The 22,657-nt window shown below is 38.9% G+C and overlaps 1 protein-coding gene and 1 long non-coding RNA gene across 2 annotated transcripts in view; one reads left to right on the forward strand and one right to left on the reverse strand.

Moving 5' to 3' along the window:
- The window catches only part of lbh (LBH regulator of WNT signaling pathway), a 28,048-nt gene extending 9,020 nt beyond the window's left edge, over nt 1-19,028 (forward strand). Inside the window, exons 2-3 of the mRNA XM_007228999.4 lie at nt 9,744-9,846; nt 16,194-19,028. Coding sequence (XP_007229061.1) covers nt 9,744-9,846; nt 16,194-16,418 — 328 coding nt within the window. The 3' untranslated portion in view covers nt 16,419-19,028. The remainder of the gene's footprint in view (nt 1-9,743; nt 9,847-16,193) is intronic.
- On the reverse strand, nt 14,787-15,948 carry LOC125802959 (uncharacterized). The gene is made up of 2 exons (XR_007440002.1): nt 15,887-15,948; nt 14,787-14,926 (listed from the first exon to the last, which is right to left on the reverse strand). It is a non-coding gene; the product is annotated as an uncharacterized LOC125802959 (long non-coding RNA).
- Nucleotides 19,029-22,657: the final 3,629 nt, after the last annotated feature.

Here is a 22,657-nt window from a genome sequence, read left to right on the forward strand (position 1 = left end):
TATGTGGGTTTGTTAGCCAAATGTTGGTCTCAAGTTTTGACACAGTCAAATTTGTGACTTCTCAAGACAAGCTTGTCTAGCTTGTTTTAGTTGGTCAAGAGACCAGCAGTATGTAAATAGATCACTATAATAAGTATATTATAGGTATAATATTGGATGGCTTGGGAATGCCACCTGTACTATAAGTTCTATACTGTAAGCATCAGAGGTCCCACATACCCGTTTAGGTACCATGCTGGGTAGGTACTGATCTTTTGCATACTGGGAACATTCTATTAAAAAAAAAAGAATAGTACCTAATGTTTTGGAGATGTTCTGAAGATGTTCTTATCAGTCATCTATCCCACTGTTTGTCAATAACTAATTGTATATTTGAGTGATTTCCCTTCTCCAAGCACACCAGGTTCAACCAATCAGCACTCAGCTGTAGGGGTAGGTATAAGAAAATATCAATATTGTATCAAATTGCGATATTTTGTTTTACAGTTCTATAGCAACTGTCTCTGAATCGTATTTTTGCCCCTTATTTTTCTTTTTTCCGTTTCTAACAAATCAGCTTCAAGAATTGTTCACATACTGACTAGTATCAAAGTCTTTTGAGGTCTGAAAGCTCTGCGTCTTTATTTTTTCGTTATTTCAGCCATTTCTAATTTTCTGCAAACAATTAATTAATTAATTTAATTTATTTATTTTTATTTGGAATTTGGGAGAAATGTTGTTTGTAGTTTATAGAATAAAACAACAATGTTCATTTTACTTGAACATACCTACAAATAGCAAAATATTAGAAACTGATTCAGAAACTGAAGTGGTCTCTTATTTATTTATTTTTTTCAGAGCTGTATATCACAAGATAGAAGGCTAATCAAATTTTAGTGGTGGTAACATCGAGACTGATTGATTGATTGATTGATTGCTTAGTGTACATATCTACTTTGACTTAATCATCTTGCCGCGCCCAAGCTGCTGCCAATCCACCAGAGCTCCTGTCCATCATCCAGTCTTCCAGCAGCCCCGCCGGCTGATGAGGCATTAGCCTGCTTGGCACGTGGCACGTGGGCCTCGTGTTTAGGTGAGCAGGTGCTCGTCGTGAGCTCTAGAGCTCAGCGTGTACGTCATGCACAACAGCCTGAGGGAGATAAGGCCACGGAATCCTCTTTCCAATCCTGTAAAACTCAATGGACTAGTGTCCAGGCTTGACGTTGGTTCGTCTCTCCTTCATTCGCACTAATAGTCACTCTAGTGATGCTTTGCACAGGGTTTAGAGCTGATATCTGGTATTAATGTGCACCCTTACCCCCTCTCATGCTATCCTAATTCCAGAGAATTAGCGTGATTGAAAGTATTCCGTGCGAATGTCAACAATCCGCTATTAATATCCTGACCGGGCGCTGGAAAATGTTGCTCACTTTTTTTTTTTTTATTCTTTTTTTTTTTTTTTTTTTTGTCCCCGCTAAGAATAGACCTTCCCAGCACTAATTTCTTCTTCTTCTTCGTCCTGGCTGGGAGCCACGCGTTTGGCTTATGTTTGTTTTAGTGAAGAGCACTTTTGCTCGGGCTCGGAGAAATTTCCAGTTCCGACTGCGAAGAAGAAGAAGAAAAAGTGGGGCAATGTTGAGCAACAGCAGCCCGGACTCTTTTACCAGTGATATATTGAATTGTTACGCTTTGTCTCCATCTCTCTCTCTCTTTCTCGCTCTCTTTCTCTTCCTCCTCTCCTTCTTCCTCTCCTCCTGTGCCCCTTTGTGTTTTATTAGGGTGATGTTCTGTTATTCTTAGCCGAGCAGGATGTTTATGTGGCCTCGGAGTTGAAATATCGCTGGCAGCGCTCGAGTGTTTAGCTTTCAGGCTTCTTCTGCACAGGTCTAGGTAATTCTCTGCACATCCCTCACCGCATTTGTCTATTTTTCTTTTTTTTTTGCTTTCTCTTCACAGCATTTATAAATATAGATTTTTTTCATTTCATCCTACCTTCTTAAAATTAAGACAGTCAAGACAGTAATTCTCTGAGTGATGCCATAATGGAACCATAAATGTTTATACAGCTATGTACACACACAGAAAAAGGCTCTTAAAATGGTTTGTTGAGTGATGCTATATAGAAGATCTGAGAGGGGGGGGGGGGGGGGGGGAACATTGGGAAAGGACTGAAGAAACTCCAGAGGCTCTGAAGCTATGTTGAGACAGCCAGCCCGAATCAGATTTTTGATTTTTGGCATATCCCAGTGTGAACAGCAAAAAAAAAAAAAAAGCATGAAATCCTGGTTCGCAGATTTTGCAAACCAGATCCAAACCAGTTTTAGAAGTGGTTTGATATTTAATCACATTTTAGATGTCTCAGTTTGGATACTCTGGCTTCTCAAATCCAGTTCAATGCACCATCGCTCTTGTTGCTGAATGCAATCAAATCCTCACAGCAATGCTTTTAACATCTAGTAGAAAATCTGTAGAAACTGTATAAACGGGTACAGTTCTCCAGAAAATGCAGGATAAGCATGTACCCCTGCTGGATAATACTGATGCTTTTACAACTGTTGATGTGCATGGCGGCCATCTTGGATTCAAATGGATTTCTCGTTTTCTGGTTTTCTGGACATATTCGGCCTCTTTCCAGCTTCTGCCAGAGTGTCTGTATGTTTGTAAAGAATGTACCAGTAGTTCTTGTAGAACTAAATAACTAAAGGTAGGAAAGCAGGTCGCAGTTCTTGCGAGCGTTGGTCGCGGCCGCCTAGGATAACTTACAGAGTCTGGTTTGAGGTCAGAGGAGTTCCGGCACAGACAGGAGAGCACCGCTATTCCTTCTATTACACCTCAGTGCAGCGCTGCAGTGAGTTTCAAGCTGTAATTTTACTTCCTTAAAAAGATCAAAAATCAAGGAAATTCTACCTAGTCCTGCTTTAATACATGAAGTCCTTCTTGTGGAACCAAAACCGGTTCTTCTATGTGAGTCTGAGTGTGTACATCATATGTTGCTGTTGGGTTATTTCCCTCTGAATGCAGCATGTAATGAACTTTTAGGCCTAAAATTAGTGCTGCAGTCATTTGCGGAGTAGATTTTGGTTCATTCCAGCTCTGTAAAGCCGGCCTGCGGTGCTCAGCAGCCGCTCAGTGATGAGTCATATTCTTTAATATAGCTCTTCTGAACAGGATGACCCCCTCCCCATGCAGAACGCTAACTCTCCAGTGCAGTCACATTCTGTTTCCATCTGCCTGACTCTGCACAACCTGCGCAGCCATTTGTAATGAAGGTGTCAGGAGGCAAACAGCGCTCGCACTGAGCAAATATTAGCCCGGACTATGTGGAGTATGCGAGTTTCCGTCTCTAATGTACATACCGAGCCGGGCGCAGCGGCGCGCAGGCGGTTCTCAATCACTCGCGGCATCGTGAACTCCTAACCCATTTGTGCGAAATGCTAAATACATGGGTTTGGCTTGTAAAACAGGGATTTACTGGGGTTACGGATGGTAATCCAGGGCTTTAAAGCAGGCGCACGCATTCAACAGGCATGAGGCAGCATCATAAACGCGTCATCACATCACAGCGCTCGATATTGCAGGCATGCGGGGATGGAAAGATGGAAAGATACAGGGATGGATCACAGTGTATTTTATTGGGGTTTGAGAACTAGCCCAGGACACTAGATCTATCTAGTGTCCTGGGCTAGTTCTCAAACCACAATATACAGTTGTGGTCAAAAGTTTACATACACTTGTAAAAAAACATAATGTTATGGCTGTCTTGAGTTTTCAATAAGTTCTACAACTCTTATTTTTCTGTGATGGAGTGATCGGAACACATACATGTTTGTCACAAAAAACAGTCATAAAATTTGGTTCTTTCATAAATTTATTATGGGTCTGCTGAAAATGTCACCAAATCTGCTGGGTCAAAAATATACATACAGCAACATTAGTATTTGGTTACATGTCCCTTGGCCATTTTCACGGCAACTAGGCGCTTTTGGTAGCCATCCACAAGCTCCTGGCAAGCTTCAGGTCGAATGTTTGACCACTCTTCTTGACAGAATTGGTGCAGTTCAGCTAAATGTGATGGTTTTCTTGCATGAACCCGTTTCTTTAGCACTGTCCACATGTTCTCAATGGGGTTTAAGTCAGGACTTTGGGAAGGCCATTCTAAAACCTTAATTCTAGCCTGGTTTAGCCATTCCTTTACCACTTTTGATGTGTGTTTTGGGTCATTGTCTTGTTGGAACACCCAACTGCGCCCAAGACCCAACCTTCGGGCTGATGGTTTTAAGTTTTCCTGCAGAATTTGGAGGTAATCCTCCTTCTTCATTATCCCATTTACTTTCTGCAAAGAACCAGTTCCACTGGCAGCAAAACATCCCCAGAGCATAATACTACCACCACCATGCTTGACAGTAGGCATGGTGTTCCTGGGATTAAAGGCCTCACCTTTTCTCCTCCAAACATATTGCTGGGTGTTGTGGCCAAACAGCTCAATTTTTGTTTCGTCTGACCAGAGAACTTTCCTCCAGAAGGTTTTATCTTTGTCCATGTGATCAGCAGCAAACTTCAGCCGAGTCTTAAGGTGCCTTTTCTGGAGCAAGGGCTTCTTTCTTGCACGGCAGCCTCTCAGTCCATGGCGATGTAAAACACGCTTGACTGTGGAGACTGACACCTGTGTTCCATCAGCTTCCAAATCCTTGCAGACCTGCTTCTTGGTGATTCTTGGTTGACTCTTGACCATCCTGACCAATCTCCTCTCGGCAGCATGTGATAGCTTGCGTTTTCTTCCTGATCGTGGCAGTGACACAACTGTTCCATGCACTTTATACTTGCGTATAATTGTCTGCACAGTTGCTCTTGGGACCTGTAGCTGCTTTGAAATGGCTCCAAGTGACTTCCCTGACTTGTTCAAGTCAATAATTCGCTTTTTCAGATCCACACTGAGTTCCTTTGACTTTCCCATTGTAGCTTTTGTAGCTGAGTCTAATCACTGGGTCAAATGAGCCCTATTTAAATGGGCTCATGAGAAGTCAACAGCTGTAGTCAATCAGAATCACTTACAAGAAGTGAAGAGGCCATGACATGAAGCTAATTTGATTGACACAACTCGCTACATCACCAAAATTGACAAATTTTGTTGCTGTATGTATATTTTTGACCCAGCAGATTTGGTGACATTTTCAGCAGACCCATAATAAATTTATGAAAGAACCAAATTTTATGACTGTTTTTTGTGACAAACATGTATGTGTTCCGATCACTCTATCACAGAAAAATAAGAGTTGTAGAACTTATTGAAAACTCAAGACAGCCATAACATTATGTTTTTTTACAAGTGTATGTAAACTTTTGACCACAACTGTATAATGTGTGTGTATGTACATGTGTATGTATATATGTATGAATATAAAAGATATATTTAGTTTCAGATGTGCTTTATAATTTTAGAATGTTTAGAATATTCGAATTAGTGGTGCTACATAATATATCGATATTGCGAAATACTATATATATATATATATATATAGTTTCTATTGTATAAATAGGTGGAATTAAATGTTAATATATTTATTAAAACATGCATAGGATCTCTAAACTCGCAAAGACTCAATAAAGCTACTGCTTCATTAATCCATGTGGTGGCGCTAATCAAATAAATAGGATGAACCTGCAGTGAAGAATATTGGTTGTCCTGTTAATTTTGCTTATTTTAAAGATATTTATTCCTTTAATTAAAAGTGAAGTTTCATCAAGAATTGCCTTTTGATATACAGGTGCGCCCTGTCTAAACTGCTTGAGGTTCTAGTGTGACGTTTCCACAATCAGTGATGGTTTGGAGAGACATGTCTGTCATCTGCTGGTGTTGATCCACTGTGTTTTATTATCAAACCTAAAGGAAATCTTACAGCACTTCTCACTTCTTCTCTCTGCTGACTTTTAAGGAGATGCAGATTTCATTTTCCAGCAGGATTTGGCACACTGCCCACACTGCCAAAAGTACCAATTGGTCTTATACAGTATTAAAATTTTCTGAAATACTGATTTTAGCGGGGGTTTTTTTATTGGCTGTAAGCCATAATCATCCATCAATAATAAAGGAATTAAACGCTTAAAATAGACCACAATAGATGTGTGGAATACATCTATTGAATATATAAGTTTCACTCTTAGAACTGAATTACTGAAATAAATTAAGTTCTTAGCTATATTCATTTTTTTTTAGATGCACTAGTATCCCAAAGTTCTATCTGTTCATATCTGTGACTGACTATCTACTGTAATGGAAATGACTGATACAATTAACGTAATTTATCTTGGACAAGTACTTATTTTATTACAATTCATTCAAATTCATAAATCAGTTAATCTATTCATTTTTGAATTTGTTAATTGTTATGAATGCTAAAGACCGGTGGCCATAGTCATGATCAAACTTCGTGAAAACTTTTAAAAACTACAAAATGCAATTGCAATACTATTAATGCTGATCTGGTGCAATTATTATGTTTTATTTAGTTGGAAAAAAAAATCTGTATAGTATATGCATTTGTCTGCAGACTTGGCGGAAGCTGATTCCGTGTCCTGTAGCGTTTATTTCGGTACCAGAACATTTTTTCTGTGAGAATTCTGCAACATTTTTCCTGTCTGGACAGGCTTTTCTGGTCCGATGCTTACGTAAGCGCTCCTGCTCGCGTTTGTTTAGCTGTCCCTTGATCTGTGGCTCGGTCTTGGCTGCGAGAGCGTGTGTATGTTTGCACACTGACCACTACACCGACGGACTTTAAATAACCGGCGTGAGAAAGGAGCTGCGGCCGAGTCTCGGCTCTGCTCGGACAGGAATAGATGACCTGGTGACGTAAAAAAGAGGATTTAAAGAGCATTTCATCTGGATTTGGGTTGGACATGCAGTATATTTTATAAGTGGAGTATTAACATTTAAAGGACCTGACCATCCATATCTTTCTTCTGTGATGTCAGTGAGGGTTAAGATTGGTGGAGGTCAAGTTGACCAGTCGTGCTGCGTGTCAAGTCAATCAAGCACCTCAGGGAGTTGTGCGTTGTGAGGTGTTATCTTGTGAGTAAGGGTAAACAGTGTCCAAAATGCTCAGGGTAAGAAAGAGCATGTGAGTTATGAAATGTGACTTGAAACAAGGCCTGATTTTGATTACTGATTAAAATAAAGAGGGGGGAACTTGCTTTTCTAGACCTTAAAACCAATGTTTAATTGATATTTTCTATATTTAAACACACTCATTAGGACTCATTCGGACTCCCGGTGAAGACACATGTAAGGCACATGCCTCCTCCGATGCATGTGAATTCAGCCCCCACCTCTTTTTGAACAGCTGATGGTGCAGCATTGTTGAGTAGCATCACAGCGTGCACACGGAGAGAGCAAGGCCAATTGTGCTCTCTCAGGGCTCCGGTAGCTGATGGCAAGCTACATAAACAGGATTCGAACCGTCGATCTCCTGAACCGCTATTTTCTAAACGACATTTGGGGAAAGCTATGACATTTATGAGCATTGTAAGCTGTTTTTAGGATAGATTTTACCCATAAGAATGTATGGGTCAAAAATGTATAGGACCTGAGAGAAGTAATACAATAAATAAAAAATATGTTTCCAATTGCCTCAAATGGTTAAATTAAGCCATGGCAGTGTTGTTGTTGTTGATGCATTACAAAACTATAGGGCCTGTAAACCACTAGCATTAAGTCACTGTGATTTTTTTTTTTTTTTTCTTATTAATGACTTTTATATATGTTTGAGTCAAACCCTGCCCGCAAAAGCTTTTTGATTTTTTTTGAAGTTGCGTTTTATCCATCTCCATCTCTAGCATGCAAACCCCAGTGTGTGTCATATATATATATATTGGCCCTGTCCATCTCTCTCACTGTACCAGATTAGCGAGCTCGTCTGTGGTGCACAGGCTGACTGCGTCCTCTGCACACCCACAGCTTACTTTCGTAATGACTATAAAGTGTGTACACCGGTGCTAACACACACACACACACACAAATGTATGTGTGTGTATATAAATGTATTTAAAGTATATGAGGAGTCTTTTTTGCAGTTCTAACCACTGGCCCAGTTGTGGTGCGTCCTGCTGACTGCTAGTGGCCTCTGTGTTTTTTAATGTTTCACTGAGTGCAGACTAAACAGCACACACTTAATGGTGTATAAATGTATATCAATGATATATAAATATAAAAGAGACAGACTAGTCAGTACGTTTAGTGTGAGGACCTTGTAAGGGGATGCTAACTAGTGTTTGTCATGCCAGATTACAGTAAATGGACTTTGGAATTTTAACATGCATAAAATGCATCATTTCAAAGGTTTGTGGTTGCCTTCTTAGATGTCTCACACAGTCCGAAGTAGGGGTGGGCGATATGGCTCTAAAATAATATCACGATATTTCAGGGTATTTTTGCGATAACGATATACTTGGCGATATAGGAAAACTAAAATAATTAATTCATTTCAGGAATATAGTATAATAGTATAACAGAATAATCATAATGTGGCAAAATAAATAATATAGCATAAAATAATATAATGCAGACTATTTAGTGCATGCATATAAACTGCAAACTAAAACATTAATTATACAATAAATGCACCTAAAGCTTTACAGTAAATAATAGACTACTTTTAAGACAGAACAGCCCTATTATCACGACATGGATTTTTAATATGATAAAATGATATTTCTGTCTCACGATATATTGTATACGATATAATATTGCCCACCCCTAGTCCGAAGGTCGCCAGTCTAGAGGCTGTGGAGTAATGGAACCGTGCTCTCTCAAATGATGATGAAGCTCCAATCAATACCTTTTTAATAAAAAAAAGCTGGCGTGGCAGAGCTCAACCAACCAATCAACCAACATCTGTACCTGTCCTCACTGTCTGTCTCATGAACAAACACAATCAAACTCTCACAGCAATGTTCCAAAATCGGCCATATAAAAATCATTGTGTTGCTTTAGAACGGTTTTACAGTTTGGAGAAGGACACCACCCAATAAAAACAAATACTGCTTCCTTATTTTAGCCAGCATTTAAAATTCTCAGCATTTCTACAGTAAATCTTTGGATTTTTCTTTGGATTCTTTAAAGCTGTGAAGCATTTTTCACTTCTGATCAAACTGAGTTAAGCAGATCATTATATTAAATTATATTAAATCGGTACTAAACAAACAATACTGAAGCCAAACTTAGGAGAACTGGATATGTCACAAATCACAAATAAAGAAAAATTATACATTATATTTAGAGCTGGGGATTATATCAATATCTATTTTATTACATTGTGATTAAATTTGGTTATCATACTGACAATAAGCATATTCATCAGTGCTTCATGAACATTGCCCATCTGTGCATTTCACGGCAAACGCTGTTGTTATTAAAAAAAATCCTGTTAGTCTGGATGATGTGCTGCAAAAACTGGATATAAATCATCGTGTTATGCATAAAGAAGAATTTGAATAAGAGTTATTTATATGCAAATTGTCTGAATGGCTAAATATTGTCATAAAAAAATTGTATGTATAGTAAAATTGTCTATAAATGCAATTATATTATAAAATATTTTTACCATTTTCGCTCAGCCCAGGCAGTGTGTGATTTGTGTGCATTGATGGTATGGAAATAAGTTATGGACACATTAAGCAAAGACCAAACAAAATTGAAGAAAACTGAACAACTCCACCAGCTTATACCAACAAAAAAATGACCTCTGCGTTCTCCGTTTGTGTGTTTGCAGCCCTGCGTTTGTGCCGCGTCGTGAAATGACCGAAGTGATGATCAGCGCCACTCCAATGGAGGACATGCGGCTCAGCCCCGGCAAAGAGAGCCTCGCCTTCCAGGTACGACCTGCCCTCTGCTCCACATCACATCTGCACAGAAAGAACAAAAATATATCAAAAAGAAAGAAAAAAAGACAAAAACACAGCAGCTTGGAGCTTTTAGGATTTCTAGAAACAGCTCAGTGCTTTCAGGTCCCAGTCATTTCGAAAAAAAGCCCCGGGCTGTCTTTCCACTGTGGGCTTCCTTTCAGAACTGAAGCTTTTAGTTTTCCAAAATAAGCTCAGAATAACAGTGATGAGTTCAAGGAAACTGCTGATTGCAGGGGTGCTTTTACTATTGTGTTCAGATTAAACCACACTTTTGCATATTACAGGGGCACTAAACCCCCTGATTTTTGCTGACTCCACCCTTTAGCTCAAATTTGAAAAATGCAAAAAAAAAAAAAATGGCAGTGGTAGTTTTGCAAGGAGCACTAAATGATGTATGGGTTTAGATGGGGGGCAGGAGGGAGAGCTGATTGGCTGAGATGCAGCAGCAGCAGTGTGCCTCTTATTGATAGACTGATCTGCATATTGTGATGATGTGTCTGCGTACCAAAGTACATGGACACATCATCCTCGCCTATAGCACAGTTAAACCTGAGAGGGAGCTGCAGAGGCGGAAATGGCCACAAATAAAAGTGCTTTTTAAAGGTTCGAAAATGTTTAAATTTTTTTTTTTTTATTAAAAAAAAAAGTGGAATATGGGGAGAGCATTGTATGTAAAATACTAGTGACTTGAAATGCACATGAAACGAAACATAAAAAGCTTCTCTTTAAGTGAACTGGCATGCCTTCCTTTGAAAAACAATCATCAATATTACTAAAAGTCTTTGGTGTGATTTAAAGGGGGCTGTTCATGCTCGGAAACCATCAAACCTGACTGAACTGGAGATGTTTTGTAAAGAAGAATGATCCAAACTACCTTAAACCAGAAACCAGACTCTCATTGGAAGCGATAATAAGCATTTAGAGGCTGTTATTACTGCAAAAGGAGGAGCTACTAAATATTAAATATTTCATTTTTCTGTTGAGGTGCCCAAATGTATGCACCTGCCTAATTTTGTTTAAAGAATTTTTGCACACTTTCTGTAAATCCTATAAAATTAATTTCACTTCTCAAATATCACTGTGTTCATCTGCTATATGATACTGTATATTTAACTGATATTTAATTGCTGATCTGAACAACCAATGATTTATAAAGGACAATCAAGAAAATGATCACGGGTGACAAACTTTTTTTTTATATACCACTATGTACAGTATATGCTGTTATAATCATAACACAGGGTTCGTTTGGTCATGAAAAACCTGGAAAAGTCATGGAATTAGAAAATAGCAATTTCCAGGCCTGGATAAGTTTTGGAAAAATAGATATACCCAGAAAGTTTAGAAAACATCATGGAAATTTGGTCTACAAATCTTTTTGTTTCAGTTTATCGATGAGGAAAATGTATTTTGAGCTAACAAATACATCAGCTCAGAGTTAATTCAGTAATTTACATTCAGCCCTACATAATGGACTTCTCAGGATCTGACACATTTTGCTATTAAAGATTGTGTGTCAACATTTTATCAGATTCATTTTAGACCTACTTCAGTTATTTTAATTATAGTTTTAGTTGATTTTTTTTTGGTGTCCATGTCTGCATGTTTTTTTTTTTAAATGGTCATGAAAATTTACCTTGAAGGCATGGAAAAATCATGAAAATGTATTGGTTAAAAAGTGTATGAACCCTGATAAGAGAAGGTAACATTTATTTTCTGTAAGCGACTGTTGCTTCTTCTAACCCATTAGCATGTTAGCCAGACTCCACTTTAGCTTATCTCTCAAGACTGCTTTTTCCATCCTGGAGAAGAACTCAGAGGCTGGGTGGCCTGAACGTCTAGCTGGGCTCCTCAGAGATCTGGTCCTGGTTCTATTTTTTTTTCTTTCTTTTTTTTTGTACCCCTCTGCTCCCTCATTCCTTTCAGTGCTGGGGTTTGTTTTGCTAACCCCTCCGCAATAAGTTCTGCAGGGCTTAGATACGCAAGCAGGAATATTTCAGGCTCTCGGAGGAGAGCTATTTAAAGCTGCAGACTCTCTGTGTGTGTGTGTGTGTGTTTGTGTGTGTGTGTGTGTGTGTGTGTGTGTGTGTGTGTGTGTGTGTGTGTGTGTGTGTGTGTGTGTGTGTGTGTGTGTGTGTGTGTGTGTGTGTGTGTGTGTGTGTGTGTGTGTGTGTGTGTGTGTGTGTGTGTGTGTGTGTGTGTGTTCTGTTGCATGTATTTTTGGTAAATGTCCTTTTTATAGTTGGTCTTAAATTTTTGTGTGCTTTAGGCTCAATCCCATTTCTCTTTTATATCCCTACCCCTTGTTTTTAAGTGTAACTCTTCCCATGAAGAGAATTGGGACAAACCTTCAAGCACTTGATACAGATAGAAACTATAGCAGTGGAACTATAAAGTTAATCAAATTAGATGCTGCTGGCTAACTAGTTAACTTTAGTTAGCTTTATCGTATGTCTTCAGAAAGGGTTGGAGCAGGTTCCGCCTTAAATTCAGCAGCCCCTGCAGTGTATTGCACTATTTTAAGGTGGAATGGGAAAGTGAGCTATCTAGCTAGCCAGCCACTGAATCGAACTACTAGGATTTATTTTTTATGCTTTTTTATGTTATGAAGAAAATCTCGCTCATCTATTTCGCTCTGCTGGTTGAGAACCTCAGACAGTACACAGCAGGATTAGCCAGCAGACTTTGTCTGAAGGAGGGATCTGTACCTACTGTCCATAGCAAGTCAGCATTTGTGGGAGATGTAACTGAATGAAACTGGCAAGAATAGAACTGTGAGATAGCTTTATGTTAGATGACTTAACATAAAGCTACCCATAGACCTATTCAAACTTGTATAACATCTGATTTATCTTAAAGTGATGCCATAGAATTAGAATCCCTTTTGCTTCAATAAACCACTTTTTTGCAAAAGAAAGGTGAATAAATATCTTTGTAAGCTTGTATAGATTCTTTATATGAACATAAGGTTTTCTTAATCCTTTTAAAGTTTGAGAACCTCAGACAGTACAGTACAAAGCAGGATTAGCCAGCAGACTTTGTCTGAAGGAGGGATCTATACCTTCTCTTCATGGAAAGTCAGAAGATTAGGGTCAGATGTAACTGACTGAAACTGGCAAGAATTGAGCTGTGAGATGATTAAGTTTTTTTATAGCCCATAGATCTATTTAGAGTTGTGCAAAAAGAGATTTTGTGTCCCCTGTAACATCTGATTTACTTGTCTTTTTTTAAGTGATGCTGTAGATTTAGAAGCACTTTTGGTTCTGTAAACAACCATTTTTGCAAAAAAAGAGAGGTGAATAATTATTTTTTAAACTAGTATATTCTTTACATCAACTTAATGTTTTCTTAAACCTTTCACATCTAGCTTAAGGGGCGGTCTCAGCTGATTCTTGAAACCTCGCTGGTTGAGAACATCAGACAGTACACAGCAGAATTAGCCAGCAGACTTTGTTTGAAGGAGGGATCTCTACCTACTCTTCATGGAAATTCAGCAGATGAGGGCGATGTAACCGACCTGAGAATGGCAATATATAACTGTGAGATCTCTTTATGTGAGATGATTTGTGTTTTGTAAAGCCCATGAACCTCATTTTACACAAGTTTGAGAGGTGAATAAATATATATTTTTAACTAGGATAGATTCTTTACATCAACTTATGGAATTGTCACTGAATTGTATCTGTAGTTAGTATGTTAGTTTACCTGCTTATCTGTGCAGACTACCCCGCTGTGTAATGGATGTGAGTGGTGTTCGTAATTTGCTGGTCTTTTCAGTTCATTTTGCCCCGTAGCTTCTTGGCTTTTTGTTTGCTTGTTTGTTTGTTTTTAATTACGTGTCCTATCTGGTACAAAGCAGCGTCCTTGGTGGGCTCTATTTTGGACGTCCCCTGCAGTCTTCCTTTCAGTCGTCTGTTTGTGTGTCAGTCCCAGGCCTCCTCACAGCGCTTTTGCCGCAAACAACACAGCTGTGCCTCTGTTGAGTCGGGTCGGGTTTGAGGAGGGGGATTTATTATCAGTCTTTTACTGCTTGCTGTGACACACACACACACACACACACACACACCAGCTTCCTGCTGCACTTTCTATACCACATCTTACCGTCTCTTTCTTCCTCCGTCTCTATATGTCCCTGTCTCTTGTCTTTGCATGGCTTTCTGGATCTGTTGCTCACTCTTTTTTTTTGTCTCTTTTTAATCCTCATCCATCCTTTACTTTCTCACTCTGTTTCTATATATGCATGTCTCTTTTTGTCTGAACCTTTCTTAATCTGACTCTTTTCCCTTCCTTTTGTGTTTGTCTCTTTTTTTGTCTCTTTGTTTCAATTTGCCTTTTTCGCCCACTCTATTCGTTAGTTTGTTCTTTTTTTCTGTTTCTCTCTCTCTCCTTCTGCCTATCTGTCCCTTTCTTCCTTGCTGTTCTCTCTTCTGTCCCACTTTGTCCCTTTCTGTTCTACGTCTCTGTCTGTCCCTTTGTTTCTTGTCCTCATCCTCTCTCTCTCTCTCTCTCTCTCTCTCTCTCTGTCTGTCTTTTTATTCTCCATTTGTCCCTTTTTTCCTTGCTGTTTTCTCCTTACTCTTCTTCTGTCTCTTTCTCTGTTCTTCTTGTCTGTCTGTCTCTTTGTTTCTTGTCCCTATCCTCTCTCTTTCTTTCTGTCTGCCTCTTTTTGTCTCTATCTGTCCCTTTTTCCTTGCTCTGTTTTCTCCTGTCTCTCCATGTCCTTTTCTGTTCTCCTTGTCTTGTTGTTTGTCCTTTTGTTTATTGTACTATCCTCTCCCTCTCTTTCTTTCTGTCTGCCTCTTTTTGTAGCTCTGTCCCTTTCTTCCCTGCTGTTATCTCTTCTCTCTTTCCCTAGTCTGTCTCGCTCTTGCTTTCCCTTTTGTCTCTTTTAGTTTCTATCTGTCCCTGTCTTTTTCACTCTTTTTAATCATGTTTGTCTCTCTGACTTTTTGATATATCTCTTTCCTTCTCTTATAGTGTCTTTTTTTTTTCTTTAAATGTGGTCCCACTGACTCTTTTTGTCCCCATCTGTCAACAAAAGCCAGTAAACCTCTGATCATAGTGTACTTTCTTCCTCCGTCTCTGTATGTCCCTGTCTCTTGTCTTTGCATGGCTTTCTGGATCTGTTGCTCACTCTTTTTTTTGTCTCTTTTTAATCCTCATCCATCCTTTACTTTCTCACTCTGTTTCTATATATGCATGTCTCTTTTTGTCTGAACCTTTCTTAATCTGACTCTTTTCCCTTCCTTTTGTGTTTGTCTCTTTTTTTGTCTCTTTGTTTCAATTTGCCTTTTTCGCCCACTCTATTCGTTAGTTTGTTCTTTTTTTCTGTTTCTCTCTCTCTCCTTCTGCCTATCTGTCCCTTTCTTCCTTGCTGTTCTCTCTTCTGTCCCACTTTGTCCCTTTCTGTTCTACGTCTCTGTCTGTCCCTTTGTTTCTTGTCCTCATCCTCTCTCTCTCTCTCTCTCTCTCTCTCTCTCTCTGTCTTTTTATTCTCCATTTGTCCCTTTTTTCCTTGCTGTTTTCTCCTTACTCTTCTTCTGTCTCTTTCTCTGTTCTTCTTGTCTGTCTGTCTCTTTGTTTCTTGTCCCTATCCTCTCTCTTTCTTTCTGTCTGCCTCTTTTTGTCTCTATCTGTCCCTTTTTCCTTGCTCTGTTTTCTCCTGTCTCTCCATGTCCTTTTCTGTTCTCCTTGTCTTGTTGTTTGTCCTTTTGTTTATTGTACTATCCTCTCCCTCTCTTTCTTTCTGTCTGCCTCTTTTTGTAGCTCTGTCCCTTTCTTCCCTGCTGTTATCTCTTCTCTCTTTCCCTAGTCTGTCTCGCTCTTGCTTTCCCTTTTGTCTCTTTTAGTTTCTATCTGTCCCTGTCTTTTTCACTCTTTTTAATCATGTTTGTCTCTCTGACTTTTTGATATATCTCTCTTTCCTTCTCTTATAGTGTCTTTTTTTTTTTCTTTAAATGTGGTCCCACTGACTCTTTTTTTCCCCATCTGTCAACAAAAGCCAGTAAACCTCTGATCATAGTGTACTTTCCTTCTTCCGAGCAAGAAATATCTCTTCACAAACACGACACATCCCTCTGTGTGATTGATTTGTGGTGTGTTTGCAATTGATGTACTGCTTATCCTCATTCCCATCAGTACATCTGTTGCCTCCTTATCCATTTGTTTTTTCCTTTTTCCCCAGTACTGCACAGATACTGATACTGAATATCTATCAGATCAGCACACCCCTAATAAAAGCTTTCATTACATGTTGCTAGATCCTTGAGGATGATCCCATATTAACCCTTTGTTAACCTTCTTATCGTCCCTCTCAGATCTTCCCAGACCCTTCGGATTTCGAGCGCTGCTGCAAAGTGAAGGACCGCCTTCCCTCCATCGTGGTGGAGCCCACGGACGGCGAGGTGGAGAGCGGGGAGCTGCGCTGGCCTCCAAAAGAGTTTATCGTCAGCGAGGAAGAGGAGGAAGATGACGACGAAGATGAAGAGGAGGAGGAGAGCAATGGAAAGCCAATGGGACAAGTGCAAAACTCTCAGCACTAGAACGGACTAAATGACTGACTATGTATTTTTCACAAACACACACCCACCCCCACACAAAACACACACTTCTAATGGTTTGTATTCATCGAAAATCTTAAAGAAAGTTGTTTCAAGTCTCGGATTTCCCTCCGCCCACCCAGATCAGATCTTCCACCTGGTGCTAACCTGAAGGATGAGATGATTCATGAATATGGCCCATTTGCTTAGTAAACATGATGAAACCCACATTGCACGTTTCCTATGTAGGCCCCCCCATCGTAGTCCCCCAATGTTTACATACTAACACACTCCCATGTTGTTTTTCTCACGTCAGTATGACCTAATTATCTACGAGCACACACGGCCATATATGTGCTGGAGACTGGAGTGGCCTTTGGTGTCCTGGACCTCCATAGTCCTTTCTGTCCAATTTTGTCAATTCTTGACCACCAAGGACGTTCCTTCAAGATCGGATGAACGAAAAATTCAAGAAAGCCACGTCTGGTCCTCCTGCAAACCAATGGAGATGTTTCTGACTAGGACTTGATACAGAGCCAGTGTTTTTTTTTTTTTTTTTTTTTTTTTTGCCTTTGTTTCTGTTTTTTTGTCAATTTTCCTTCATCCTGATTGGTTGAACTTGTCAATGGGTTTAAGGAAGTTGCCATTGAGTTGTAATGGTTGATGGTGATCTGATGGAATGTGGGGTTTGAGATAAGCTAAAGAAAGTGGTGGAAAGTTAAAGGAATGGTTTGGTGAAAGTAATTTCAAATTTACTCAGTTTTCCCAAAATCCCTACCTCTAGTTTGAGATTGGCCAAGACAAGCATGGTGTAGAAAACTGTAAAATCAGTTTCCTAGATTGGGATTAAGTTTAGTTGTAGACTGTATTTTATCTTTAATGGAAAATCTCCATTAAACATCATGTGTAGTCCAAGACTAAACTTATTTTTTGTTGGGGAAACTCGCAGTCAATGCCTAAACCTCAAACACTTCGCCTAACCAGCTCAAACCATGTTCAGGTCTTCATTAAGGTGGTGCAGACTCTGCTGTTGGTTAGGCCTTACTTTGAGTGGTATTAAAATTAACGTTGTTCTAGTAGCTCAAACTACACAAGCAAAATTTGGATACTAAACATGTATTTGGCCTTTATTTACATCTAGGGTAAGTGAGGAAGTGGGAAACTGTCTACATTTATCACTGGTAATTGAAGAGCACTTATGGAAACATATTTTGTTCTCTGGATAAAATCCGGAATTTCAGTCATTTTTTACTTTTGTTTATCCTAAAATATATCTTTTTTTTTTCTCTCTCTCTCTCTGTCCTCTTTGCAATAAATACTTTTTGAAGCCTATTCCCAAAAATAACATTAGGAAAAAAATCATGACCATGCTTTTTTCTCTGCCTCTTGTTTTTTTTTTACCTGTATGTCCAAATTTTGACTTTGCATCAATAATACTGACTTATTATCTTAACATAACACAAGACTACTATCTCAAGATCTTCACTAATTGCCCTGAAACTGTTCAATCTTTTCTAAATGTAACCAGTGTTTTATTCTGTTACCTTAAAGTAATGATTGAAAGTAATGTGGATTAATGGACTTCTCTTTTAATTTACAAATGATTTACTTTCTTGAACATCTAGTATTTGCTTAAAATCAGTCAATTCAAATTACAAACCTTAAAAAAAATGTTTATTTTGAGATGTTGAAGGAAATGGTCATTAGTTTGAGATACAAATTGAGATGCGTCTATTTATTTTCTCACATTTCTTTTTTTTTCTCATTCTTTTTCCTGCTTTACCAGCCGATAGTGAGCTTCCACAGCTCCTGTTTGTAAATAGTGTTGCTGTATGCCGACATAATCCATTTCACTGTGAATATCCCGCACCTGTTGTGTGTCTTTTTTTGTAGATACCGGTTTTCTCGTCTGATAGCAGTCGTGTGGCGTTCGGTTGGACGTGTGTTTTGATGATGTGAAGGAGGAAAAAAAATCTAATCGATGTCATTTATAAAGCCTTTCTTACATCAGAACGCTTCCATTTATTCACCGTTTATCTTTTCTTTACGGGAGGCATTAGCTGACCTACGTTCTGTCCACTGAAATACTGCAATTGATTTAATTGAGTCTTCCTGCTTCCACTGGGGTGTCAGGAGGGGGCTATTTTTATGCACATTGAGAACCTGACTGACATTTATTATTATTTTTTTTTATGTTCCTCCCCTCAGTGGAAAGGTCCTGAAAGGTCACCTGGACACTGAGAGCACCTTGTATATTGGCGTATAGAGGCGGGACAGCTAGCCTTTATTTCAGTGTTTTTTGTTTCCTTTTGATTTAATTTCTTTTTTTTTTATGTCATAACCTGTGTATAGAGGCTTTGATGTAAGTTCTGTGTGTGTGTGTGTGAATGTGAATGGTGAATGTGTGTGTGTGTGAGTGTGTATGTTTTGGGCGGGCGGTGTGTTGTAATGTTGAGGACCCCCTCTCCTGTGTGAAGCACCTGTAGATTTGTTCGCTCTGTATTTGTGTACAGCTCAGGGAGAATAGCTGCCATCTTTTTCATTCTTGATTTCTCTTGTTACCACTTTTCTCTGTGATGGACAGAGGTTGTAAATAAACATTTTTGAACGTAATTTGCAAATCCGTGTCTGTGCTTCTTTGCTTGAGTCATTTTTTTGCATATATGGAGGTCTAAATTCAAGTCTGAGCTATAGGAACCTTTAGATTTAATATTTTTAAGTAACTAGAATCATTTAAACATGTACTAGTGCATCTCAAAAAATTGTGGTCTATTTTTAGTGTTTATTTCTTTTATTGTTTAAGATTGATTATGGCTTACAGCAAATAAAAACCCAAAAATCAAGCCTCAAAAAAAATGTAATATTATATAAAACCAATTGGTACTTTTGGCAGTGTGGGCAGTGTGCCAAGTCCTGCTGAAAAATGAAATCCACATCTCCATAAAAGTTGTCAGTAGAGGGAAGCATGAAGTGCTGTAAGATTTTAAGGGGAAAACAAAACTGCACTGACTTTAGACTTGATAATAGAACACAGTGGATCAAAACCAGCAGATGACAGACATGTCTCTCCAAACCATCACTGATCATCAGTAAATTTTACATTTCATTTGTAAATTAAGGGAGCAGAGTCTAGACGAAGTGTGGAGAGACACACAGTCCAAACTGTTAGAGGTCCAGTGTGAAGTTTCTACTATCAGTGATGATTTGGAGAGATCCGGATTAACACATGAAATCTTTTTTGTAGTAACTCATACGATCAGGATGTATAATAATATATTAAGGAAACATGCTGAGTTTAAGCACTGGCAGCACTTATCAGCTCTCGTTTCAGCCAGTATGTTCTATTTGAACTGTGTGTTACATCATGGAAAGCTGTGTGTGTTGTGGCTTTCGCTTCTGCCCACTGCCATTCCCCCTGTCCCATTTGCACAGCCCGGGTTGCCAGGTGCAGAACACCGCAGCATGCAAACAGTGGCTGCAGCCATGGAAACAAGTGAGCTGGCTACTTTTCTGCTGAGCGGGTAATCACTGAGCTTCAGTAAGGTTGCTAACCATAGCTGAGTCATTTACCACCACACTAGCATGGTAGAGACAATGAAATGGAAATATATTCACTGATCAGCTACTCATTGATTGCCACTGTGTGTCAATCTGGCAACCTGCATGAGCTTTGCATCTGTGGAGGAGCGGGTGGGTCAGAAAACTCTATACAATGTTTGAATTGAATAAACACTTGCATATATTTATTACTGATTGCTCCTTTAATGTTGAAAGCTAGTTTTAATAATAGTTTACTGAACGGGAACAATCTGCAATTTGGAAAACAATATATATATACTGTTTTTCGCACTATAAGGCAGAAAAAATGCCTGTTTATAAGGTGCACTATCAATAAATGTATATTTTCTGGTCTATTTTCATACATAAAATGCACCGGATTATAAGGCGCATTAAGTGTCACTAGTAGGGAACAGGGGTGTCGCCATGTTTCCCTTCTAATTCAGCAGGTAGACCTGTAAAGTCTGTAAAACTATAATTCTTAAAAAATATTTTAAAGTCAAACAAGTGTTAGATGTTAATCTACATAGATTTCTCTCCTGAAACATGTTTATTTGGGTGAGTTTTTACAGTAAGCTTAGATTTTCTCATTTCCACTAAGGCTAGCCATGATTAGCGGCTAACGCTGCCCAACGCTGTACACTGAGGAACCCTGAGAGCTCCAGCAAGCCAGCACGATATTAGCTAGCAGTTCATCCCACGTAGCTTGTTTTAACATGGTAAACAACACACAGGCTACAGGCCAATAATACTCCGCTTTAAACAGCGAAAGAACTAGCGCTTAGCTCGGTTTCTGGATAATGCTAACGCTGCTCCAGCAGTGCTAGCTGGGGTTAGCAGCAGACTACAGACTGATAATACTCACCTCTGAATGGCAAAAGAGCTAGCACTTAGCATGGTTAGCGGGTAATGATAATACTACTCCGTTGGTGTTGTAGAAACTTTACTGAAACTCCTGTATTACACTGCACTTCAGCAGAGTGGCTTTTTTTTGGGCTGTTTCTGCAGTTAGACATATTTTAAGGGTACATCTGTGTGGGGCTATTTTTTCAGTTTCTTCTCATTGGCCTGTGTCTTTCAGGAAACCTGCTTAACTTTTAAACTCCTTTCAGTTTCACTTCCCTTGCAGTAACTCGTCTCACTTGATGGAGAGGTTTTAAAGCGACGTGGTGCAACTTCCTGCAAAACACTGTGCACGACTGTGTGTGTGTGTGTGTGTGTGTGTGTGTTTTGTGTGCAGTATTTAAATGCATACTGTATTTAGCTGCAGTAACCACAGCTTGCCTTCCTGCCTTCCTAAACTCACCTCAGGCTTTGTAAACTTCCTCTCCAGAAGCTGCAGGCTGACATTTGTCATGCCTCTGTTTCTCACCAAACAGCTGTCTGATGGGGCTTGTGTTGTTGCTGCTGTGGAGGGTCCAAGCTAAAGTCTAGTGTTCAGTATTCAGTAAAGTTAACTGCACTTTCTTACTCTGAATACTTTACTACACCCCCAAATCAGACAAAAGTACAAACAGTATGATAAAATGCTTGTAAATGTGTTTTTTTTTTCTTTTTCTTTCGAATGTGTAGCAGGCCTGAACTAGAGAAATTGATCTATTTTAATAAATAAAATGAAGTTGAGCAGACAAAATCTGAAATATGTTGGTTTTAAATACTCTGCAATCAGGTAAAAGACAAAGTAAATGTAAGTACCTTTTTATTACTTACATTTTTTTTATAAGTTTCATTGCTTTTTCTGACTTAAGCCTTAACTGGGTGCATCAGACAAATCAACTACATTTATAATCTTTACTAAAATGTAAAATTAAAAAAATATATATATATTTCCTTACATTAGTTTCCTTACTTTAGTGATAGGGACTCCCCTCTTATCACTAGTTATGCACTAGTTATGAAAGACTCTGCCTCTTCCAAAATTCCACTTATGCAGCATTACTGGTTAGCCTGTAAAAACTCAAAACAAAGCACAGCGACCCAGCTCTGGTAAATCAGCTAACAGACACCTGTACTAATCAACATCCACCCAGAGAGAGAATAGCCAATGGTGCTCTCTCTGACTCCGGCTACTGATGGCAAGCAGCGTGACCTGGGATTCGAACCAGCGATCCTTGGATCATAGTGGCAGCGCTTTAGTCCACTGGGATATTTTGTATATAAACATTAACAATAACCTGTAAATTCTAAACAGGAATAAAAAACAAGAGTTTAGAATCCAATATTGCTGCAAAGAGCATTCTAGAACAATGTGAATACGATAGAGGATTCTAGAACAATATAAATGAGACAGAGCATTTTAGAGCAATGAATGAAAGAGAATTCTACACTTGTGTGAATAAAGCAGAGAATTCTAGAGCACTGAAAGCGTATTCTAGAATTGAGTGAATGATGCAAAGCTTTCTAGAACTGTATGAAAAAGGTAGAGCATTTAGAACAGTGTGAAGATCATTCTAGAGCATTAAATGAAAGATAATTCTAAAACTGAGAATGAGGCAGGCCATTCTAGAACTGTGTGAAAATCATTCTAGAGTAAATGAATAAAAGAGAATTCTTGAACCGTTTGAATAAAGCTGGGAATTCTAGAGCATTTAATGAAAGCATATTCTAGAATTGTGTTAATGAGGCAAAGCTTTCTAGAACTGTGTGAGTAAGACAGAGCATTCTAGAACAATGTAAATGAGGCA

Source organism: Astyanax mexicanus, chromosome 7 (genome assembly GCF_023375975.1).
Source record: "Astyanax mexicanus isolate ESR-SI-001 chromosome 7, AstMex3_surface, whole genome shotgun sequence".
Classification (NCBI taxonomy): domain Eukaryota; kingdom Metazoa; phylum Chordata; class Actinopteri; order Characiformes; family Acestrorhamphidae; genus Astyanax; species Astyanax mexicanus.